Source organism: Pelecanus crispus, chromosome 3 (genome assembly GCF_030463565.1).
Source record: "Pelecanus crispus isolate bPelCri1 chromosome 3, bPelCri1.pri, whole genome shotgun sequence".
Taxonomy (NCBI): domain Eukaryota; kingdom Metazoa; phylum Chordata; class Aves; order Pelecaniformes; family Pelecanidae; genus Pelecanus; species Pelecanus crispus.
This window is the reverse complement of record NC_134645.1, coordinates 41,947,006-41,965,224: the sequence shown is the minus strand read 5'-3', so window position 1 is coordinate 41,965,224 and position 18,219 is coordinate 41,947,006. Positions and strand designations below refer to the sequence as shown.

At 38.3% G+C, this 18,219-nt stretch overlaps 1 protein-coding gene across 1 annotated transcript in view; it reads right to left on the bottom strand.

Moving 5' to 3' along the window:
• Positions 1-18,219, bottom strand: part of PRKCE (protein kinase C epsilon) — a 301,550-nt gene that overhangs the window by 96,673 nt on the left and 186,658 nt on the right. Inside the window, exons 3-10 of the mRNA XM_075708611.1 lie at positions 17,496-17,655; positions 13,908-13,942; positions 12,427-12,512; positions 10,088-10,220; positions 6,966-7,108; positions 5,694-5,790; positions 3,790-4,004; positions 2,321-2,494 (exon numbers count right to left, since the gene is read on the bottom strand). Coding sequence (XP_075564726.1) covers positions 2,321-2,494; positions 3,790-4,004; positions 5,694-5,790; positions 6,966-7,108; positions 10,088-10,220; positions 12,427-12,512; positions 13,908-13,942; positions 17,496-17,655 — 1,043 coding nt within the window. The remainder of the gene's footprint in view (positions 1-2,320; positions 2,495-3,789; positions 4,005-5,693; positions 5,791-6,965; positions 7,109-10,087; positions 10,221-12,426; positions 12,513-13,907; positions 13,943-17,495; positions 17,656-18,219) is intronic.

Sequence of the window (18,219 nt, the reverse complement as noted above, 5' to 3'; positions counted from 1 at the left end):
TGTTGTCATTCATAAATGACTTATAGCTTTAGCAGATGTATTGATTTTGCTTTTACATATGTTTTGTTTTTTTGTTTCATTATAAAGAATTCTTTGCAAGCTGTTCATCGTCCATGCTCAAAAAAAACCTTCAATTTTTCAACTGTGGAATTTTAATTTGACTGGGTATCACTAGGTATAGTTTTGGTTGTTTGATAAGAGTCACCAGCCTATGACTTGTAACTATAAATCACATAACTATCAGTTCCTCTGAGTTCAAGCAAAGCCACAAACTATAGTTTCTCTCTGGTCAAAGAGAGCTGGGAAGAGAGAAGATGGTGAATTTCAAAATATCTTACTTTGATGAATGGCTTTGGAGAGCAGGGAGGAAGGCAGAAAGCACAATACAAAAGGGGAGAACAGATGAGAAATACAAAAGAAATCTCCAAGAAACCAGAGAAGTAGCAGGAGAACCTTCTGCCATAATTCACTTCATGTAAAACTGATCTTTACTGATGTTTTGCCACATGATTCACATCAGGCTAGTGATACATTTATTTATGCTTCAGGCAGTGTGGTCTGCCTTAGTTCTGAAGGTCCCTCTCTGTTCACAGAGTTTATCCCTCACCTCAGTACAATCTTTTTATCACTTTCTTAATCTGAAATAATATGCTCAATGCTAGTTATAGGTTTTAAAGATATACATTAAAACATTTAAAGAGTATGTTCACACATATATTCAAATGAAATGGAAGTCTGAACGCATGAAACATCCTCCGTAGACATAAACTGTATCACACCTTCCTGAGCTACTTTTTTGTGTCAACTTCAAAGCATATAAAACCCTAATGCATTTTCACTATTTTAAGAACTGTATAAACATATTAAACATTTGCTATTTGCGTATTTGAACACACTATAATCTTGATCCTATGAGCCATTTTCCTATGGCTTTCCCACTGCCCTATTTATCTTTCCTGACAACTTGCTGGAAGATCTTTTAGTCACAGCTTTTCTGTAATTCTACACATTTAATTATTGCAATTGCTGATTTGTGCCATACATAGTTTTGGTTATAATATGTGAATATTGAGGTATTTACACATACACACACATACACACCATTAGTAACTCTTAATTTCGTTCAATATGCTAATTTAATTATTCATTTAATCTGTCAAACTTTTCCATTAAATTGACTCAAATACTCCAATGTAGTGTCTTACTGAAAGAAAAAAAAACCCAGAAGTTTGAAAGAAGTTGATTGATTTTCACGTGTTTTATCTAAAACATACCTGTATACTAACTTCTAAACTTATTCCCTACAGGTCAAAAACTCATCCCATTGAAATGAATGGCATATCTAGTTCAAGAGGCAAAAGTTCAAACCTTAATGCTTTGAAATAGTAACCATTTTATCAGGCACTTCAAAAAGAACGGATGCTTCTGTAAATTCAATTATACATGATTGGCATTCTGTCTGCAAGACAGATTCACCTTGTGGGCGTTTTGTCCATAAGGCTTTCTGGACAATCAGGTAAAAAACTGCCAGTTCAGCTGAATGACAAGAGAAAAATAAGGGACTAAAAAATGAAAAACAGAAATATTCTGTGAGCACAACAGGTTTCAAGCACTTTGACTGGATTCAGAAATCCTGGAGAGTCAGCTAAACCATCCAATTGTTCACTTACATTTAAGCAGCAAATCTAAAACATGTGCTATGAAGAGGAATTCTGTCTGAAAAATTACCAACAGGGAACATGCCATGGGAGCAAGCTCTTATTATCAGCGCTCTCTGCCTTTCCTTCTCCCTGCTCCTCAAACACATGGGAGGCATTAGCACTATAGGAATTTACTTGATAAGCAGCATACCTATTTCCTTTCTCTTTTGAACATTTTGTATACTACACAGCACAAGAAAACTGAAAAGATGAGTGTTCTGCCATAATCTCATTTCTGACAAGATCATTTTAGAATTTTTACTCTGAATACTGGGTGCTAAAAACATTTGTACTTCATTCAACAAATGATACACCGTATTAATATACAGAAGAAACCCAGAAAATAACACCTCAGTAGTTTTTTTGTGTGTATGCATGTAGGTTTTTTTTATTTTTTAACTCATTTACTGCCATCTCCTGGTACTTACAAGGTAATAGTATTTACGCTATTTAACAGCAGCCAGTACTGCTGTTCAGTACTACCAAAATGCTGAAATGCCAACAACTTCTCACAAATATTTTCAAAATAATTGCTGTACTTTCTACATTGCTGTCTTTTATTCTGGAAATAGTGAATATTGTTCCTTGGGCACAAACTGGTAAAAGGTTCATGTACTTACCTTCGTCTGGAAGCAGCAGTAAAGTTGTGTTAGGTATGGATGTTTCCGTGCTAATGCCAGAATTCTCTTTTCTGTCATTGTACAGTCTACATCGTCATCTTGAAGTATGACATCTTTCTTCAAGACTTTCACTGCGTATACTTCATCTTTTCCTTTTAGCTCAGCTAACATTACCTAAAACAAACAGAAATTCTGTTTACATATGAAAAACAGGTATCATAAGTGCAGGGTTGTATATGAGTTTGACTGCACTGGAAATATAAAGACAGTTACATACCTGCTTAAATTTAAAGTAATGTGATTTTAGAAAAAGATACCTCTGGTATCCTTTAAATTTGAAACAGACAATATCTATTTCGTTTGTTAGTTAAGAATGCAGAAGATAAATTTTTTTTATCCCCTCATTCAATATCTTAATGAGTGCCTATTAATGAGATCTCAAAAACTAAAAAAGGAAGGAAGTTGGTATAGAACAGAAATTTATTTCCCTTTTATCTCCCACTTTTCATAGTGAGATTTGTGTGTGATGAACTTAGTATACAATCTCACGTACCATTCCGGACACTTTAAAGTTGTTGGTTTTAACTACTACTATTGTTTAAGGTTCAAGTCCTATACTCTGTTTAAGGTCAGTTCTGGCTTGGAGCCAGGGTAGTCTTCAGACAAAGGATTAGAAAACAGGGAGACAAAAGAACTGCTTCAGCTCTGTCCCTCTGCATCTGCAGTTCCCCTGTACCAAGGAAGGAAGAGTGTACTTGTGAAACATTCACATTTCAGTTCTACTCTTTGATTCCACTGTGTACAGCACTGTGAAAAAAATCTGTAAGCCCTGTGAATAGAGCAATGCCCCTTTCACCCTCATCAACTCCCTACTGTGGAAAGGTATCTGGTGAGTTACATCTTTGCTGCATACATGGTATTTTGGGCAGCTGTCTAAGCCTCTTGCACTAGTTGTATGTGAGTGGAAATGCTTGAGTTCTGCTTCCTCCAGCACAGAACAAATCCACTGAGGAAAAACAAACACACAGACTGCTGTGAAATAAGTACACTTGAACTGGGTATTATCTAGAAAGGAAATGAACTCAGAACTTCACAGCATTATTCCTGGGCTGATTTGTCCTGCTTGACCACAACTAATTATCTTGTTGAATGGTATCTATGTAACTGTACGTATGTCTTCACTTATTACCAATATCCTGAAATAGTGAACCATTGACAGTGTGTTTCAAAAGGCTTGACTCTAGTTAATGAAGTGAGCTCAAGCACATAAAATGCCACCTGATCAGGAGGCTGATATTCCTGATCTGTGGGGTAAAAGCTGCTGCAAAAGAATGGAAGGAAACCCCTGGGATGGAAGAGCTTTTAGAATGTCACTATGAATACTTTCAAAGCAGTACAGTCAAAGAAAGCCTGCAACACCAGGGAGGGGGGGTGGGAGGGGGGAGGGCAGCGGAAGGGAAGCTACCTACCTTGCCAAAGCTGCCTTTCCCTAACACTTTGATGAAGTTGAACTCTTCGAGGCCTATTCGCTTGGTCTGGGCCTGTTTGACCTCCCCATTTTCTCCATTCTCCCCAGGTTTGTTAAGCTGGTTGTCTGTTGATGTTGTAGCTGTTGCCCTGTGTTCCTCTCCCCGATTGTCAAATGATAATGCTTTCCTAATGTTGTTTTCCAGCTCTTTGATTTCTGTGGAAATGTGAGAAAATGTGTTCGTTTTAACCAAACATCAGAAAAACAGCCTGTGTTAGTCTGTATCAGTTTTGGGAAGGGACATTCATCATCCATGAATGCTGCGTAGAGCATTCTGTGGTTAATACATATTTAGGAAACTGCTTCTCCACCTTACAGTAATCAGCCAAAATCCTGCTCTAACAGGAAGGGTGGCCTTTTAAAATGAACCTAAGAGAATGACATATCCAGAACTTGACAGATAAGTCAGAATAGTGGCCAAATAGTAGTTTTAGTGATTTTGGGTGTTCCTGTACCACAGAGAAGTACTTTGTTTTGAAGACCCCTATCTTCCTGCAGCACTTACTCATCTTCCTGCTTCTGTATTTTAGAGTTGTATCTTCAAAAGTTCAAAGGACAGTTGGGCGTCCCAGTCCTTGAAGTCAACATGAATGGAGCATCTTACTCAGCTCCAGCTGTTATCAGATGCCTGCCAATAAAGTATTTTGACCACTTCCTAGTGCCGCTTCAAGCTACAATTGTGTAGATCTGCTAAATGGTTCTGAAGGTTTGTTTCTCAATGCTAAACACAGTGAGTCCTGGCGACTAACGGACCTCAGGGTCTGCCTCAAGCTCTTGCATGGTACTTCTGCCTGATGGCCTTGGAACCAACAACTTTACTGGACAGCTACAAAAGTGAAATTTAAGAGATAATTTAGACAAATTCTTTGTTCTTATATTAAGCAAAACATCAGATAGTTAAAAAATACTATTTAACCAAAATGCTGTCTGTGAAACAAAAAGGTTGACAAATTTCAATCAGTTCTGGACTCAGAGTCTTACAGTACTTATTACCATGGAGCCTTGGAAGTCTCTTCCCTAAAAATAAGGGTGAGAAATTTTTCAACTGTAAATAATTTTCAAAGAATTTGACACAAAAGTATCTGTCTTCCTAGGTCTCGGTGTACAGATTTTTCATTCATCAGTTTACACACATCATGGCACATAAAGATACCTCACAGACTTCTGATTTTTAAATACATCAGTCAGATCAGATTCAAAAAGTACTGCTGACATACATGTTCTGTCAATCAGGCTGTTCAGCTCAATGAAATCAGGTCATATCAGGGAAGATTAAATATTTGTCTCCAAATCTATGCATGAGAAAAATCACTGAAAGGAAACACGGTTTTTACAAAGCCTCTAGAGACCACAGAGACACGCTAGCATAGCCTAACTGGACGGAAGTTTTTAGTATCACAAATGTTCAACATGGAATTACAAGGAGGCAATTTTATCTCAAAAACTTATTAACAGATAGAGGCTTTTCAGATAGATAAAGGCGCTCTCAAGTTATGTGGCACTATTAAAAATGTTCTCATTCTTACAATAGAATATATAATCTCCTTACATAAAAGTATTTGGTTAGGCAAGGACTCATCTAGTAAACTTAATATTTTAAGATGACTGGTTTATAATTTTCCCTTTAAAAGCTGCTTAATTTCACAGATTTAAATGAAATGAGAAGTAGGCATTTTAAAAAAGTTTTTGCAGTTCATAACTTTCTTAAGTGCTTCATTTTCTGGTGGTAACTACTTCATTGATTTGATTCTACAAAGGCTGGGGATGATAGCATTTTTATTCCTCATAAAGAAGGAAAATATGTGACAATATACGTCAGTTAGGAAATAAAAAGAGATGTTTGACCTTGATCACATGGAGAAGTTGGTGCTGACTTTGACCTATCTTCTTCTGATGATGCACTTCCAGGAACTGGTTGTTGAGTCTCTGCACCTGCAATTAGCTAAGAACAATTCCAAAGGGGTACTCAGCTACAAGATCCTCCCGTGCCAAGAGGAAATTTAGTTCAACAACATTAATTCGCCAGTAGAAGTATGAAGGAAAATGAAGATGTTCTACTCCTATAGACTCTCACTGGCAGGACCTCAGCCATACTGTAGATGGCATCACATCAAATTGAGACCATAATACAAACAGAGAAAGAACTGGCAATTTAAAGAAAAATAGGTTCTTAAGATGAAATAAATGTAATAAGCATATCCAGTGAGTGGGAAAGTTTTGAATAGCCACCTTGAGCCTGTGTAGAAATCTACCCAGTAAATACATTTAACTACAACAAGCAAACTAACTTATGCAATAACAAAATGACAACATCTTTTCCCAGGAGTCACAGATCAATTAATTTATTCCTGAGTTTTCTATGTTTCTGTAACATTTCAAAACAGTGTAAATGGGATCCAAGTGTGCAATAATCAGGAAAATTAACAGAAACAAATGTCAATGTTTTAACAAATTATGGTAAAATTTGCCTATTTCTGCAAGTGAGAGCAATGGGTCTGTTGTCACAATCATGCAAATAGAGATAGAAAGTGTCACCAAATTCTGATCCAGGATACATATTACAAATCCAGAATAACTCCACCAGTTTTGGATGTACTTGGGGTGACCTCTGCTTTTTATTTCTAGAACAGCCTAGTTCTTCCTATAATAGTGATAATAACTCTGGAACTGTCATCTAGCAAACAGCTCCTCTTCATGTGACTCAGCGCTTTGGCTCATTTTTCAGCATTTACAATACTACGGAGTAGTGCTGTGTCTCAATCAGTCAATTATCCAATGCCAATTCTGAGTCAAAGAGACATTTATGTTTTTATGAACTGTTGTGTCAGACACTGTCTCACTGTCAAATCCCCTTTCTCAAAATTAAAAAAGGAACTCCTTCCAGACTCTATACAGACTCCAGGTTTGCAAAATTGTAGCAGGTCAAAATAATTTTCATATCAAAATTCAGAATAGATGATTTGCACTTCAAACTTAAAAGCCAAAGTCTTAGTTCTGTACTGACTTAAAAATAATTCTTGTGCAAGTCAAGTGAGTGGGGACTGAACCCCAACTAGTGAAGTTACAGTACAGCCATACTTATCTCATTTCTTATGTGACACTACATAGTAAAATTACCTTTTTCCTCCTCTGCCCACTATTAGTGATCTTATCTGGAGTGACTCCAAGATCTGCAAGAACTTTAGCTATGCCTCTAGCATCCACTCCACAGTTTGGTGCCACATTTGTTTCACAGCGTCGATGTACATTCATCTTGCAAACTGCAATGAAATATAAAGTCATAGAGTAAATTAAATACTACCTTGGCATGCATTTGTCTTACTTAAATCAGACCTTATTGGACCCACCAATAACTTTTTCAAATAAATATAATTTCAGTAGAAAAATACTTAGCTGGATTTGCAGTGACGCTTGAATGCTAATGTAAAATTATTAACCTGGTTATCATTCTTCTGCTATGATAATGCAAAATCGTGCTTCAGACAGTACCCACAACAGGCACAGGAACAAATGAAAACATCTAATGATCCTGTAAATCTTAAATAGAACTTGAACTAGAAGAAAAGTCCTTCAGAGCTTGGATTTTAGCAGTCTGCTTCTGCTCTCACACTGAGAGCGCAACATCAGTTCCTCATGTATTATTGCTTCTTATTGTATTTTACTCAAGCAGATTAACTCCTAATGTAGGCAGGCATAAAACCAACAGTGTTTTAAGTTTTAATAAAAATCTTTGGCACTGTTAGACACTCTTTCTTTAGATAGCAATCCATTTACTAAGCTCTTTCTCTTAAATACCATCTCCTGAAACTAGCATACTAGTAAGTTGGGAAAAAAAGGTTACATTGCTTCCAGGTTATGGGATGGGGGGAGAACACAGCTCCTTTAAAAATACCATAGTGTGGATTTGTTAGGAGCCGATGACACATTTTATCTTAGACTTCACTGCCCTCTTGTGGAGCAAGGCATAAAGAAAGCAAAACTGCAAGTGTAACTAAATACTAGATTAACGTTCAATTGCTCAAATTCCTCACTTCATTACTTTTTAGAGGAAAAAAAAAATCAAAAAAGTATGTATTTATAAAGCTGCATTTCATTATATTGGTCATCAACAATCCTTTCGCTGTATAAGCCTTAAAGAAACAAACCACATTTGCCTCTGAGACCATACACAGGCACTGTATCTGCAGCAGTTAACCATGCACTTCAGAAAGCTGGTGCCTTTCCTTTTCAAGCATGTTTCAGCTCACAAGAAGAGCAAAAGAAATTGCTACACGTGGTATTTTCAGCGCATGTATATTTGGTGACAAAAGCTCAGTGGCAAGTAAAACGTTTGCCCTAGGATCCGTAACAGCGGACACTCAGGACCTGAACTGCTTGAAATAAAGCAAGGAGGAAAATTTTGTACAGTCCAACTCCATGAACATATTTGCAAAAAGAAGCACAGGAGTAAGCAGTAAAAAAACAAAAGAAGAATAAACCTCTTGAATACGCTTTTCGTGGTGTTACTAATCACACTGGGCAAGCAAGTACATATCCGAAGAACAGAGCATTGTTCACCACTTGTTAACAGAGAAAAACAAAGCACAGAGAAAATGACATTTCCAGCTCAGGTGAGATCTAGATTTCATGCAGACAATACTGCATTTTTATAGGCATTAATTTTATGAACATGAAGAAAGCAACATCGGCTCTCTGAACTATTGTTTCTATGCATCTGCTACACAGTAAATGCATACGTACAAGAAATAACATTATCTTCTACAGCCAAGAGGAAATGAACGACTATGGTACTTCTGAGAGAATATGCAAGTGAAGTAATATATTCACAGATCAAGTGGAGAGATACCATAGCCCTTATTAAAAATGAGAGGAAAAAAAACAGGTTTAACTGAAAAATCTTCTCTGAACACACCTCCACCATAATTAAGATAGCATTTGAACAAAATCTTTAGTAGTAGTAATGTAACAATATTTATAGAGTCTAACATTTTATCACTGTTCACTAGCTAGAATCAGGGGAAGGCTTGAACTTCAGAACGCTCTCACTGCGTATGACTTTGCCAAGAAAGAAATTTCTTCTTTCCCTTGCTGCTCAGCAATTTGTCACATGAAGCATTAGGTCTGACCTTCACCTATAGTTATGTCTCATCTTAAATACTGCAAAGCATGCATTTAATAGGTTACATGTTTATACATATATGTGTGACTCCATGTTTCTGCTGTTCAGAAGTGTACATAACATGATTTTTGTATTTATGAAGATGGACCTACCCATCCATAAAGGTGTAACAAAATGCAAATGCTTATAATTCCATTAGGTACTATCTTCTAAGAATCTGACAATCTTCATGACATCATTACCATCAACCCACTAATTGAAGTATTTTATTCACTATTTCTAAACTATTACTTTCCTTTGCAAGTGTTTGTACTGTTTTCTCCCCCTTTTAGAATATACAGATCTGCTTGAAAAAAAGAGATACGGATAGAGGGGCTAGGCAGACCATCACAAAGGATGATTTAGCTAGGTATCAATACCTCATCTTCTGGATATGGGCACACAGGACTGGTTCCGCCTAGCCCAGCCAATACAAAATAATAATTTTTGAATAATTAAGATGAAATAAATGTAATAAGCATATCCAGTGAGTGGGAAAGTTTTGAATAGCCACCTTGAGCCTGTGTAGAAATCTACCCAGTAAATACATTTAACTACAACAAGCAAACTAACTTATGCAATAACAAAATGACAACATCTTTTCCCAGGAGTCACAGATCAATTAATTTATTCCTGAGTTTTCTATGTTTCTGTAACATTTCAAAACAAAAAAAAATAATGAATAATTTTTGAAGGGAAAAGTAGCTGGAATAATGATGTTAGATAAGTTTAACAACCATCACCACAAACCTGAAAACACAAAAGGCATAAAAGCTGAAGGGATGTAAATTCTCATGGTCCTGATTTTCTGTCAACTTCTAATTTCCTATGTGGCAACAGACCTACAGAGCAGCAAGTGCAAAATGTGTTTCTGCATCTCTGTCCTCTGCATCTGTTACTGACTGGTGTTGCAGACAGTGTAAAAGACCATTTTCTAACCATGATGTCAATCCCTACAGCAGTCCGCTATTTTCTTTCTATTCATTTCTGTACATGCAGGAAAAGACAGAATAACTTGAAGTCTTTCCAAGTCTACTGCACTCACACAGAAAAAGAAAAGCTCTGAAGTGGTAATCCTTACCTTTGCATTGTAAACCTTGTCTCAAAAGACCCCAGAGCAATGAACCACAGTGGTCACAGAAGGTGGGCACTTTGTAATTGTGAATGCTGAACTTGTGAGGCATGTTGACACTGAAACGCTGGGATCCCACTTGCTGAAAAAGGACAGCAGAGCATATTTCATTCTAATTAACTTCTTTATAATCACTGTACGCTGAGGCCCTGTTATATTTTGAAACCACACAGAATTCAAACAAGATGAAATAGGGCTGTGCTCATGATGATCTTTGCATTAGATATACTCCAGCTCCAGAGTTCTTCTCACTACTTTATTTGGGGAAAAGAGGGGGAAGGGCTGCTGTTGTCCAAGAGATAAAGACTAAAGTCTACTTCCTAGTACTTCTGGGAACAACAAATACATAGCTATCAGGAAAGATCTCTTAATGTGGGGGACAAGGAAGTCACTCCCAATTGTTTTAGAAGCAGGAGGCCGAACTAATACGGTTTGAAGAAAGAGAAGTGCATCCCAGCCCCTTTACCTTTTCTTATCCCACTCTTCTTTAGATTATGAAAACGACAATAATAATTTGTTGTGTTCAGGGATTCCAAAGGTACGATTATTTACTAATTAAAGGATGTTATTGATAAGTTTTTATAGCGGCCACTGCATAGCAGGAGATTTATTTCAAAGTTTTCCCTTCCCTTTCCTATTACTACTGGCTTCTCTCCAGTGATGTAGTATCCCTTCTAAACAATGAGAGCATTATATCAGCAAAGCATACAAGTTTCCATCAGTCTGGAGCCTGGGAATATAAATCTATGCAAGATTTTGTATCTTCCTGTAAGTACTATGCAAAAACACAGTCCTATGAGTACTAGCCAAATACAGTCCTTTATCACAATCCTATGCAAGTGATTAAGTTCCAGATGTAAAACATTGGTTTAACCAGACATTAAAGAATGCTTCCAGTATGAAAAATGGTAGCGAATTGCACAGGAAGAATGAGATCAGTCAGCGTCTCAGTCAAACTCATATCAAAGTTGAAAGAGTGGCTTAAACCCATTGTTGCACACAACTCTGATTTCTAATTTAAAACTAGGCTTTTTCAAGCATATAAATATGGGTTCTTAAATAAAACTAAGAAATGTACTTTTTCTGTGTGGCCAAGGAACTGGGATCACCCACAGGCTACCTCACCTAATCCTATGGTGAAAGATAGTATAGGCCCTTGCTGTTGCACAGAACAGAACAGGACAGTGAGCATTCATTAGCTTTTCTGTTAAAACACAAACAAGCAATAGACTTCTGTATAAGCTAAAGCATTCACTGGTTACAGCTGAGGGCTACAACTGTTTAGAAAACCAAAAACCCACTCCCTTCCCCAGCTGTCCCGTATCAACCTAGCCATAAAAGGACACCCCAAAACTGAGGAGTCTAAGGGAGCTCAACATGACAGCACTCACATCGCTCCCTGCTATATGACTGTCCAAATAAATTAACGCTGGTTTCCTAACCAAGCCTAAAAGGGCCATCTTAGCTGAGGGAGACCTTTAACCCAAGTGAAAGGATTGCTTTGTTTTCTCTTCTGATCCAGAGCTGAATGTGCTGTTGGCAGATATTTTCACCTCCCTGACAGTATGGTTCTGAAGGCAGCTAATTTCATTTTCAGGTGATGTCTTCATTTATTTAAATGCGTGATAACATGAAGCACATATTGTGTTAATTCCATTAATATACAAAAGATTGCTAGAGGTAGGGAATAATTACGTTGGAAAACCTGTTAACTATGTAGTACCTTGTGTTATCACTACCATCTTATACAATATCCTTGGGCCTTCTTCAACACACAGATGGCTTTTGTTCTACGTTTTGACAGTTTGGATGCAGTCTTTGTCGAGGTGAGACTTTGCAGGCAAATTCTGGGCAGTCTTTTATATTGATGCAATATACCCAAGCATACTGCCTATCCTATCAGCTGCTAATGACTCAGCCACACAAAATGCAGTTAAGGGATAAAGGGTCCCATCCTGCTTCTTTTGAATTAAAATGACAAAACTTGTATTAACTCAGAGACGGAGACTGTTACAAGGGAAAAGGAGTGGAAAGAGCTCACTGAGACTTTAAGCATTCAGATGTTATAAAAAGTTTACTACTTAGAAATAAATTGCTGTATAATAATGCCCATGTAGATGAAACTGTTATGGTAATCTGTCATTCCAAAGTAAATGCTACATGACAAGATGACCAGAAGGCCACAAAAAAAGTCTATAACATTTATTGATTAAACAGAGGAGATGACACTACTTTGAACAGATGAAAGACAGAGTTTTATCTAGAAAATTTGTTTTATAAGCATTTACCTCATCGTGAGTTTCCTGTTTTTTTAAGCCAGCACACTTCGTTATTATAAGTTCATGGCACCTCTTGTGGACTACACAAGTGCAAACTATAAACAAAAAACAGATAAAGGAATGCATTTTCATGAAGACTGATTTTAAAGCAAGAGACTGATCTCAGAAGACTAGAAAGGCTGGGACTTGAAAGGCTGCAAGTGACTGGTGACTTGGTGAGTCCTATGAAGTAAGCCTGGCTTACAAAGGCAGAAGATAATGGACTTTCAAGAGACCAATGAATTTTAGAAGAGCTAAAGCATATCTGTCAAAATCTCAGTATGTAAAACCACAAATTACCTTCTGAAATATTAACCACATTTTTTCTCTATTTTTAAATATTTGATTTCTTTATCTGATAAAGTCCATGATCTCCACATTATACAAGACACAATGGCAAAAACAGTTCCTTTCTGAAGAGCTTCCAGAGGAAAAGAGACATAAAGATAACTCATTGTAGAAGTCAAAGAACAGAAAAAACAGTTGAACATTCTTTCTGTAACACATTATCGTAACTTGATAACAGTAAAAGGTTTCAGGAGGTAAAAATGCTTTGTCAATATTCATACTGATTACTTAATCAATGAATAACATTTGCAGATATGACAGGTAAGATTAAAAATTGCAAGGTCTATCGTACTGTGGGATTCAAGGTCATTAAGTGAAGAAAAAAACCCCTTCAGAGTGAAATAATTAATTTCATTTTCTTCTAGCTTTGGTCATTGTTGTAAGAAAAAAAAAAATTACAAGTCAAGGAACCTCTGCTGTATGTTAATAGAGTAATTCTTACTATAGCATGTAAAACTAAAATAAATTTATTTATTTACAATGAAATTTCACCAAACCTTTTGTAACTGAAAAATCATCACTAACTTGATTATTTCTACTTGTCAGATGAGAATTAGGTAGAAAAACATCATCCCAAGAGGTCACTGCATAAAAAAAAAATTAAGAGTACAAGAAATTGAGTTGAAAAATGGGAGCTGAAATTGAAGCACTTCTGCAGTCTTTGCAATAACCTTCTCTAATGATGACCTCTATAATTACCTTGTCTTTTTAATTACCGTCTTTGCAATTACCTAGCATTTTTAAACAAAGAATCTTAAGCAGAATAAAGAATTCACAATTTTAAAATGCAAGGAGTGAAAAATGAAGAAGCCAGCATCCACAGATATGCCCCCCTACTTGGATGTGCATCAAGAGATACCTAGGATCTGCTGTTCAGGGATGTTTACTACCTCATATATGCTGCTTAAGACCAACAGTTTTAAAAAAATCTTACTGTGACATACTGGAAAGACTGTATCTTTGGTGAGAGAAACTTATTCTGATCATCTTGTGGTAAATTCTTAACACTGTACATATAAAATGCTTGATGAAAATATCTTATAATTTATATATTATAATGTAATACATATATTCAAACTGTCCCCCTGTAGATTTTCTCTTACCTTGACATTGGTATCCCTGTTTTCCTATTACACCCCTGAAAATAAAACAGTGGTTTAGAAAATGAAGAATATATATTTTTAAAAATTAAAACCATTTTTTCCTCTGTTTACTGGACATGCACAAGTCTAAAAGAATAGCTTTTTACAACCAATTATCTAATAACTGCATGCCTAGACTGAGGTCAGTTCAAAGTAGGAACGACATTCGAGCTACTAAGAGATAACAGGTAGAAAGATAGGCCATGAAGGGATTCAGAAGTAAAGACACATTTACTGTAATAAAATAGGCAAAGCCAAAGGGTACATAGAGAAGGAAGCCACAAGCTGGTAAAATAGTCATCAAAGCAGGCCTCTATATAGACAGAAGATTGCATTTGCCAACATTGTTGCTTGAAATCATGTTAAGCTAACCTAAAGCCTAACCTGCAGACACTTCTTAGAGGAATGTAGTTGAGTTCATGTACAATTCACATCGTTTCACATTAAGAAAGACTGATTCATTACACACTCTTAAGAAATATTAATTACGGATCACATCAGATCTTATGTGTATTAAGGTGCAAACCAGTATCTCTAGGTAACTTTGGAAAACATCAATAGAGTTGCTGAAAAGTAACTGAAAACTGAATGTCTCCACCATTTTTCCCTATCTGAAAATTGTGAGTACTCAAAACTAATGTAAATCATTTCTAAAAGGGAGTGTCCTGGTTTCAGCTGGGATAGAGTTAATTTTCTTCCTAGCAGCAGGCATAGTGCTGTGTTTTGGATTTAGTAGGAGAAGAATGTTGATAACACACTGATGTTTTTAGTTGTTGCTAAGTACTGCTCGTGCTAGTCAAGGACTTTTCCGCTTCCCATGCTCTGCCAGGTGCACAAGAAACTGGGAAGGGGCACAGCCAGGATAGTTGATCCAAACTGACCAAAGGGCTATTCCCTACCATATGACGTCGTGCTCAGTATATAAACTGGAGGGGGGGGGTGGCCAGGGAGCAGCGATCGCTGCTCGGGAACTGTCTGGGTATCGGTCGGCGGGTGGTGAGCAATTGCATTGTGCATCACTTGCTTCGTGTATCATTATTATTATTATCATTATTATACTGTTACTATTAGCATTACTATTTTACTTTATTTCAATTATTAAACTGTTCTTATCTCAACCCAGGGGTGTTTCTCACTCTTACTCCTCCGATTCTCTCCCCCATCCCATTGGGGTAGGGGGAGTGAGCGAGCGGCTGCGTGGTGCTTAGTTGCTGGCTGGGGCTAAACCACGACAGGGAGTTCTTGACATACATTGTAATAAGAAAGACCCTGTACACTGAACACCCAAAACCTTGGATCATTAGAAGTCTAATATTCCGGTATTTCATTAACTTCAGTAGGATGTGTAGGAGCTTGGCATTTCCTAGGAGGAATCACAGAATCATAGAATGCTTTGGGTTGGAAGGGACCTTTAGAGATCATCTAGCCCAACCCCCCTGCAGTGACAGGGACAGCTTTAACCAGACCAGGTTGCTCAGAGCCCCGTCCAACCTGACCTTGAATGTTTCCAGGGATGGGGCCTCCACTACCTCTCTGGACAGCCTGTTCCAGTGCTTCACCACCCTCATTGTAAAAAATTTCTTCCTTATATCCAGTCTAAATCTACCCTCCTTTAGTTTAAAACCATTACTCCTGGTCCTGTCACAACAGGCCTTGCTAAAAAGATTGTCCCCATCTTTCCTATAAGCCCCCTTTAAGTACTGAAATTCTGCAATCAGGTCTCCCCGCAGCCTTCTCTTCTCCAGGCTGAACAACCTCAACTCTCTCAGCCTGTCCTCATAGGAGAGGTGCTCCAGCCCTCGGATCATTTTTGTGGCCCTCTTCTGGACACACTCCAACAGGTCCATGTCCTTCTTGTGCTGAGGGCTCCAGAGCTGGACGCAGTGCTCCAGGTGAGGTCTCACCAGAGCAGAGTAGAGGGGCAGAATCACCTCCCTCAACCTGCTGGCCACGCTTCTTTTGATGCAGCCCAGGATTCAGTTGGCTTTCTGGGCTGCAAGCGCACATCGTTGGCTCATGTCCAGGTTTTCATCTACCAGTACCCCCAAGTCCTTCTCCGCAGGGCTGCTCTCAATGCCTTCATCCCCCAGCCTGTATTGATATCAGGGATTGCCCCATCTCAGGTGCAGGACCTTGCATTTGGCTTTGTTGAACCTCATGAGGTTCACACAGGCCCACCTCTCCAGCCTGTTCAGGTCCCTTTGGATGACATCTCATCCTTCTGGCATGTCAACTGCATCACTCAGCTTGGTGTCATCTGCAAACTTGCTGAGGGTGCAGTCAATCCCATTATGTCATCGATGAAGATATTAAACAGCACTAGTCCCAGTACGGACCCCTGAGGGACTCCACTTGTCACCGGTCTCCATTTGGACATCGAGCTGTTGACCACTACCCTCTGGATGTGACCGTCCAAGCAATTCCTTATCCAGCGAACAATCTACCCATCAAATCCATATCTCCCCAGTTTAGAGAGAAGGATGTTGTGGGGGACTGTGTCGAACGCTTTACAGAAGTCCAGATAGATGACATCCGTTGCTTTTCCCTTGTCCACTTATACAGTCACTCCTTCATAGAAAGCCACTAGGTTAGTCAGGCAGGATTTGCCCTTGGTGAATCCGTGCTGGCTGTCTCGAATCACCTCCCTGTCCTCCATGTGCTAGAGCATAGCTTCTAGGAGGATCTGTTCCATGATCTTCCCAGGCACAGAGGTGAGGCTGGCAGGTCAGTAGTTCCCAGGGTCCTCCTTTCTTCCCTTTTTAAAAATGGGCACAACATTTCCCTTCTTCCAGTCACCAGGGACTTCACCTGACTGCTGTGACTTTTCAAATATCATGGAGAGTGGCTTGGCAACTACGTCAGCGAATTTCCTCAGGGCTCTGGGATGCATCTCATCAGGTCTCACAGACTTATGTACATTCAGGTTCCTCAGATGGTCTCAAACCTGATCTTCCCTTACAGTGGGAGGGGCTTTACCCCCCTGGTCCCCAGCATGTGGTCCATCGACTCAGGAGGGGTGAGGAGAGAGGTTGCCAGTGAAGACTGAGGCAAAAAAGTTGTTGAGTACCTCAGCCTTCTCCTCATCTGTTGATACTAGGTTGGCATTCTTGTTCATCGGGGGGGTACACTTTCTTTAACCTTCCTTTTTTTGGTTGACATACCTGTAGAAGCCCTTCTTGTTAGGCAGATGGTGATACTTAAGTACCTAAAGCATTCAGTCATCTTGGCAAAATGTAAAGGTCTAATATTAAGCCTGAATCTACACTTAGGCACCTACAGAACATGAGACTGGCTGTCCACCTAGAAGTTATAGCGTGTACTAGACAGGAAAAGATTGAACTTTGTGGCTCAGAGGAGAAAAAACCACAAATACAACAAATTCTAACATTTTTGATGGAAGTTTAACAGTATTCTATTACCGTCTGCAAAACTGATGACAGCTTAATATTAAATTGAAAAGAACTACTACTCTACGGCATTTATACTTCAGCAAAACAGGAGGGTATGTTAAATCTTCAATACAAAGTTGCAAAGAAAGCAAAGTCATACCATATAAAATCTCTGCAGTGTGAACAATATGTTGGTTGTCTAAGATAGGTGGCCATAAACTTGTGTCCATTAACCTGATGCACTCTGCGTCGCACAGCACCCTGCCGCTTTCTGGGGCGCATACGTTCCCGGAACACACGTTCTTCATTGTCTTTGGGTGCTGAAACAGAGGAAAAAAACAATAAGCACTGGCTGTATCAGACAGAAACACGGGAAAAGTCAAATACAATACATAAGTAGGTATTCTCCAAAATGAAAAATAATCCTTTCCAGCTAGCAGTGCAAGATAACTTCCCTAAGTTGTGGGTAATTTTTTTTCTTTTTTAGCTCAATTACTAAAGGGCAAGGGTTTTCAGGAACTTCTGTTTGTTCTAAACCTTTATCTGGAAATTCACACTAAGCTGGGAATAAGTCTTCTGTGCTTTATCACTATCAAGCACACTGACAACCTCTTTAACAGTAATTACAGAGTTAAATTCTCCAAACAGCTCAGACTCTCATCTGATTTGATCTTGGGTGGGGGGATCCATCAAGAAATCCCAACATCCCCTGATCGCCATACACTCAGAAAGTGCTGACACAAGTGCAAGAAAGCTGAGTACAAATATGTATCATCAAGCAGAACAAAAATTCCATCCAGAACTGATTACTTTATAGAATTCCTGATTAAGATCTGAGCTTCAGGCTCTAACAATCCACTTTGATACTAATACACTTTCAGCAA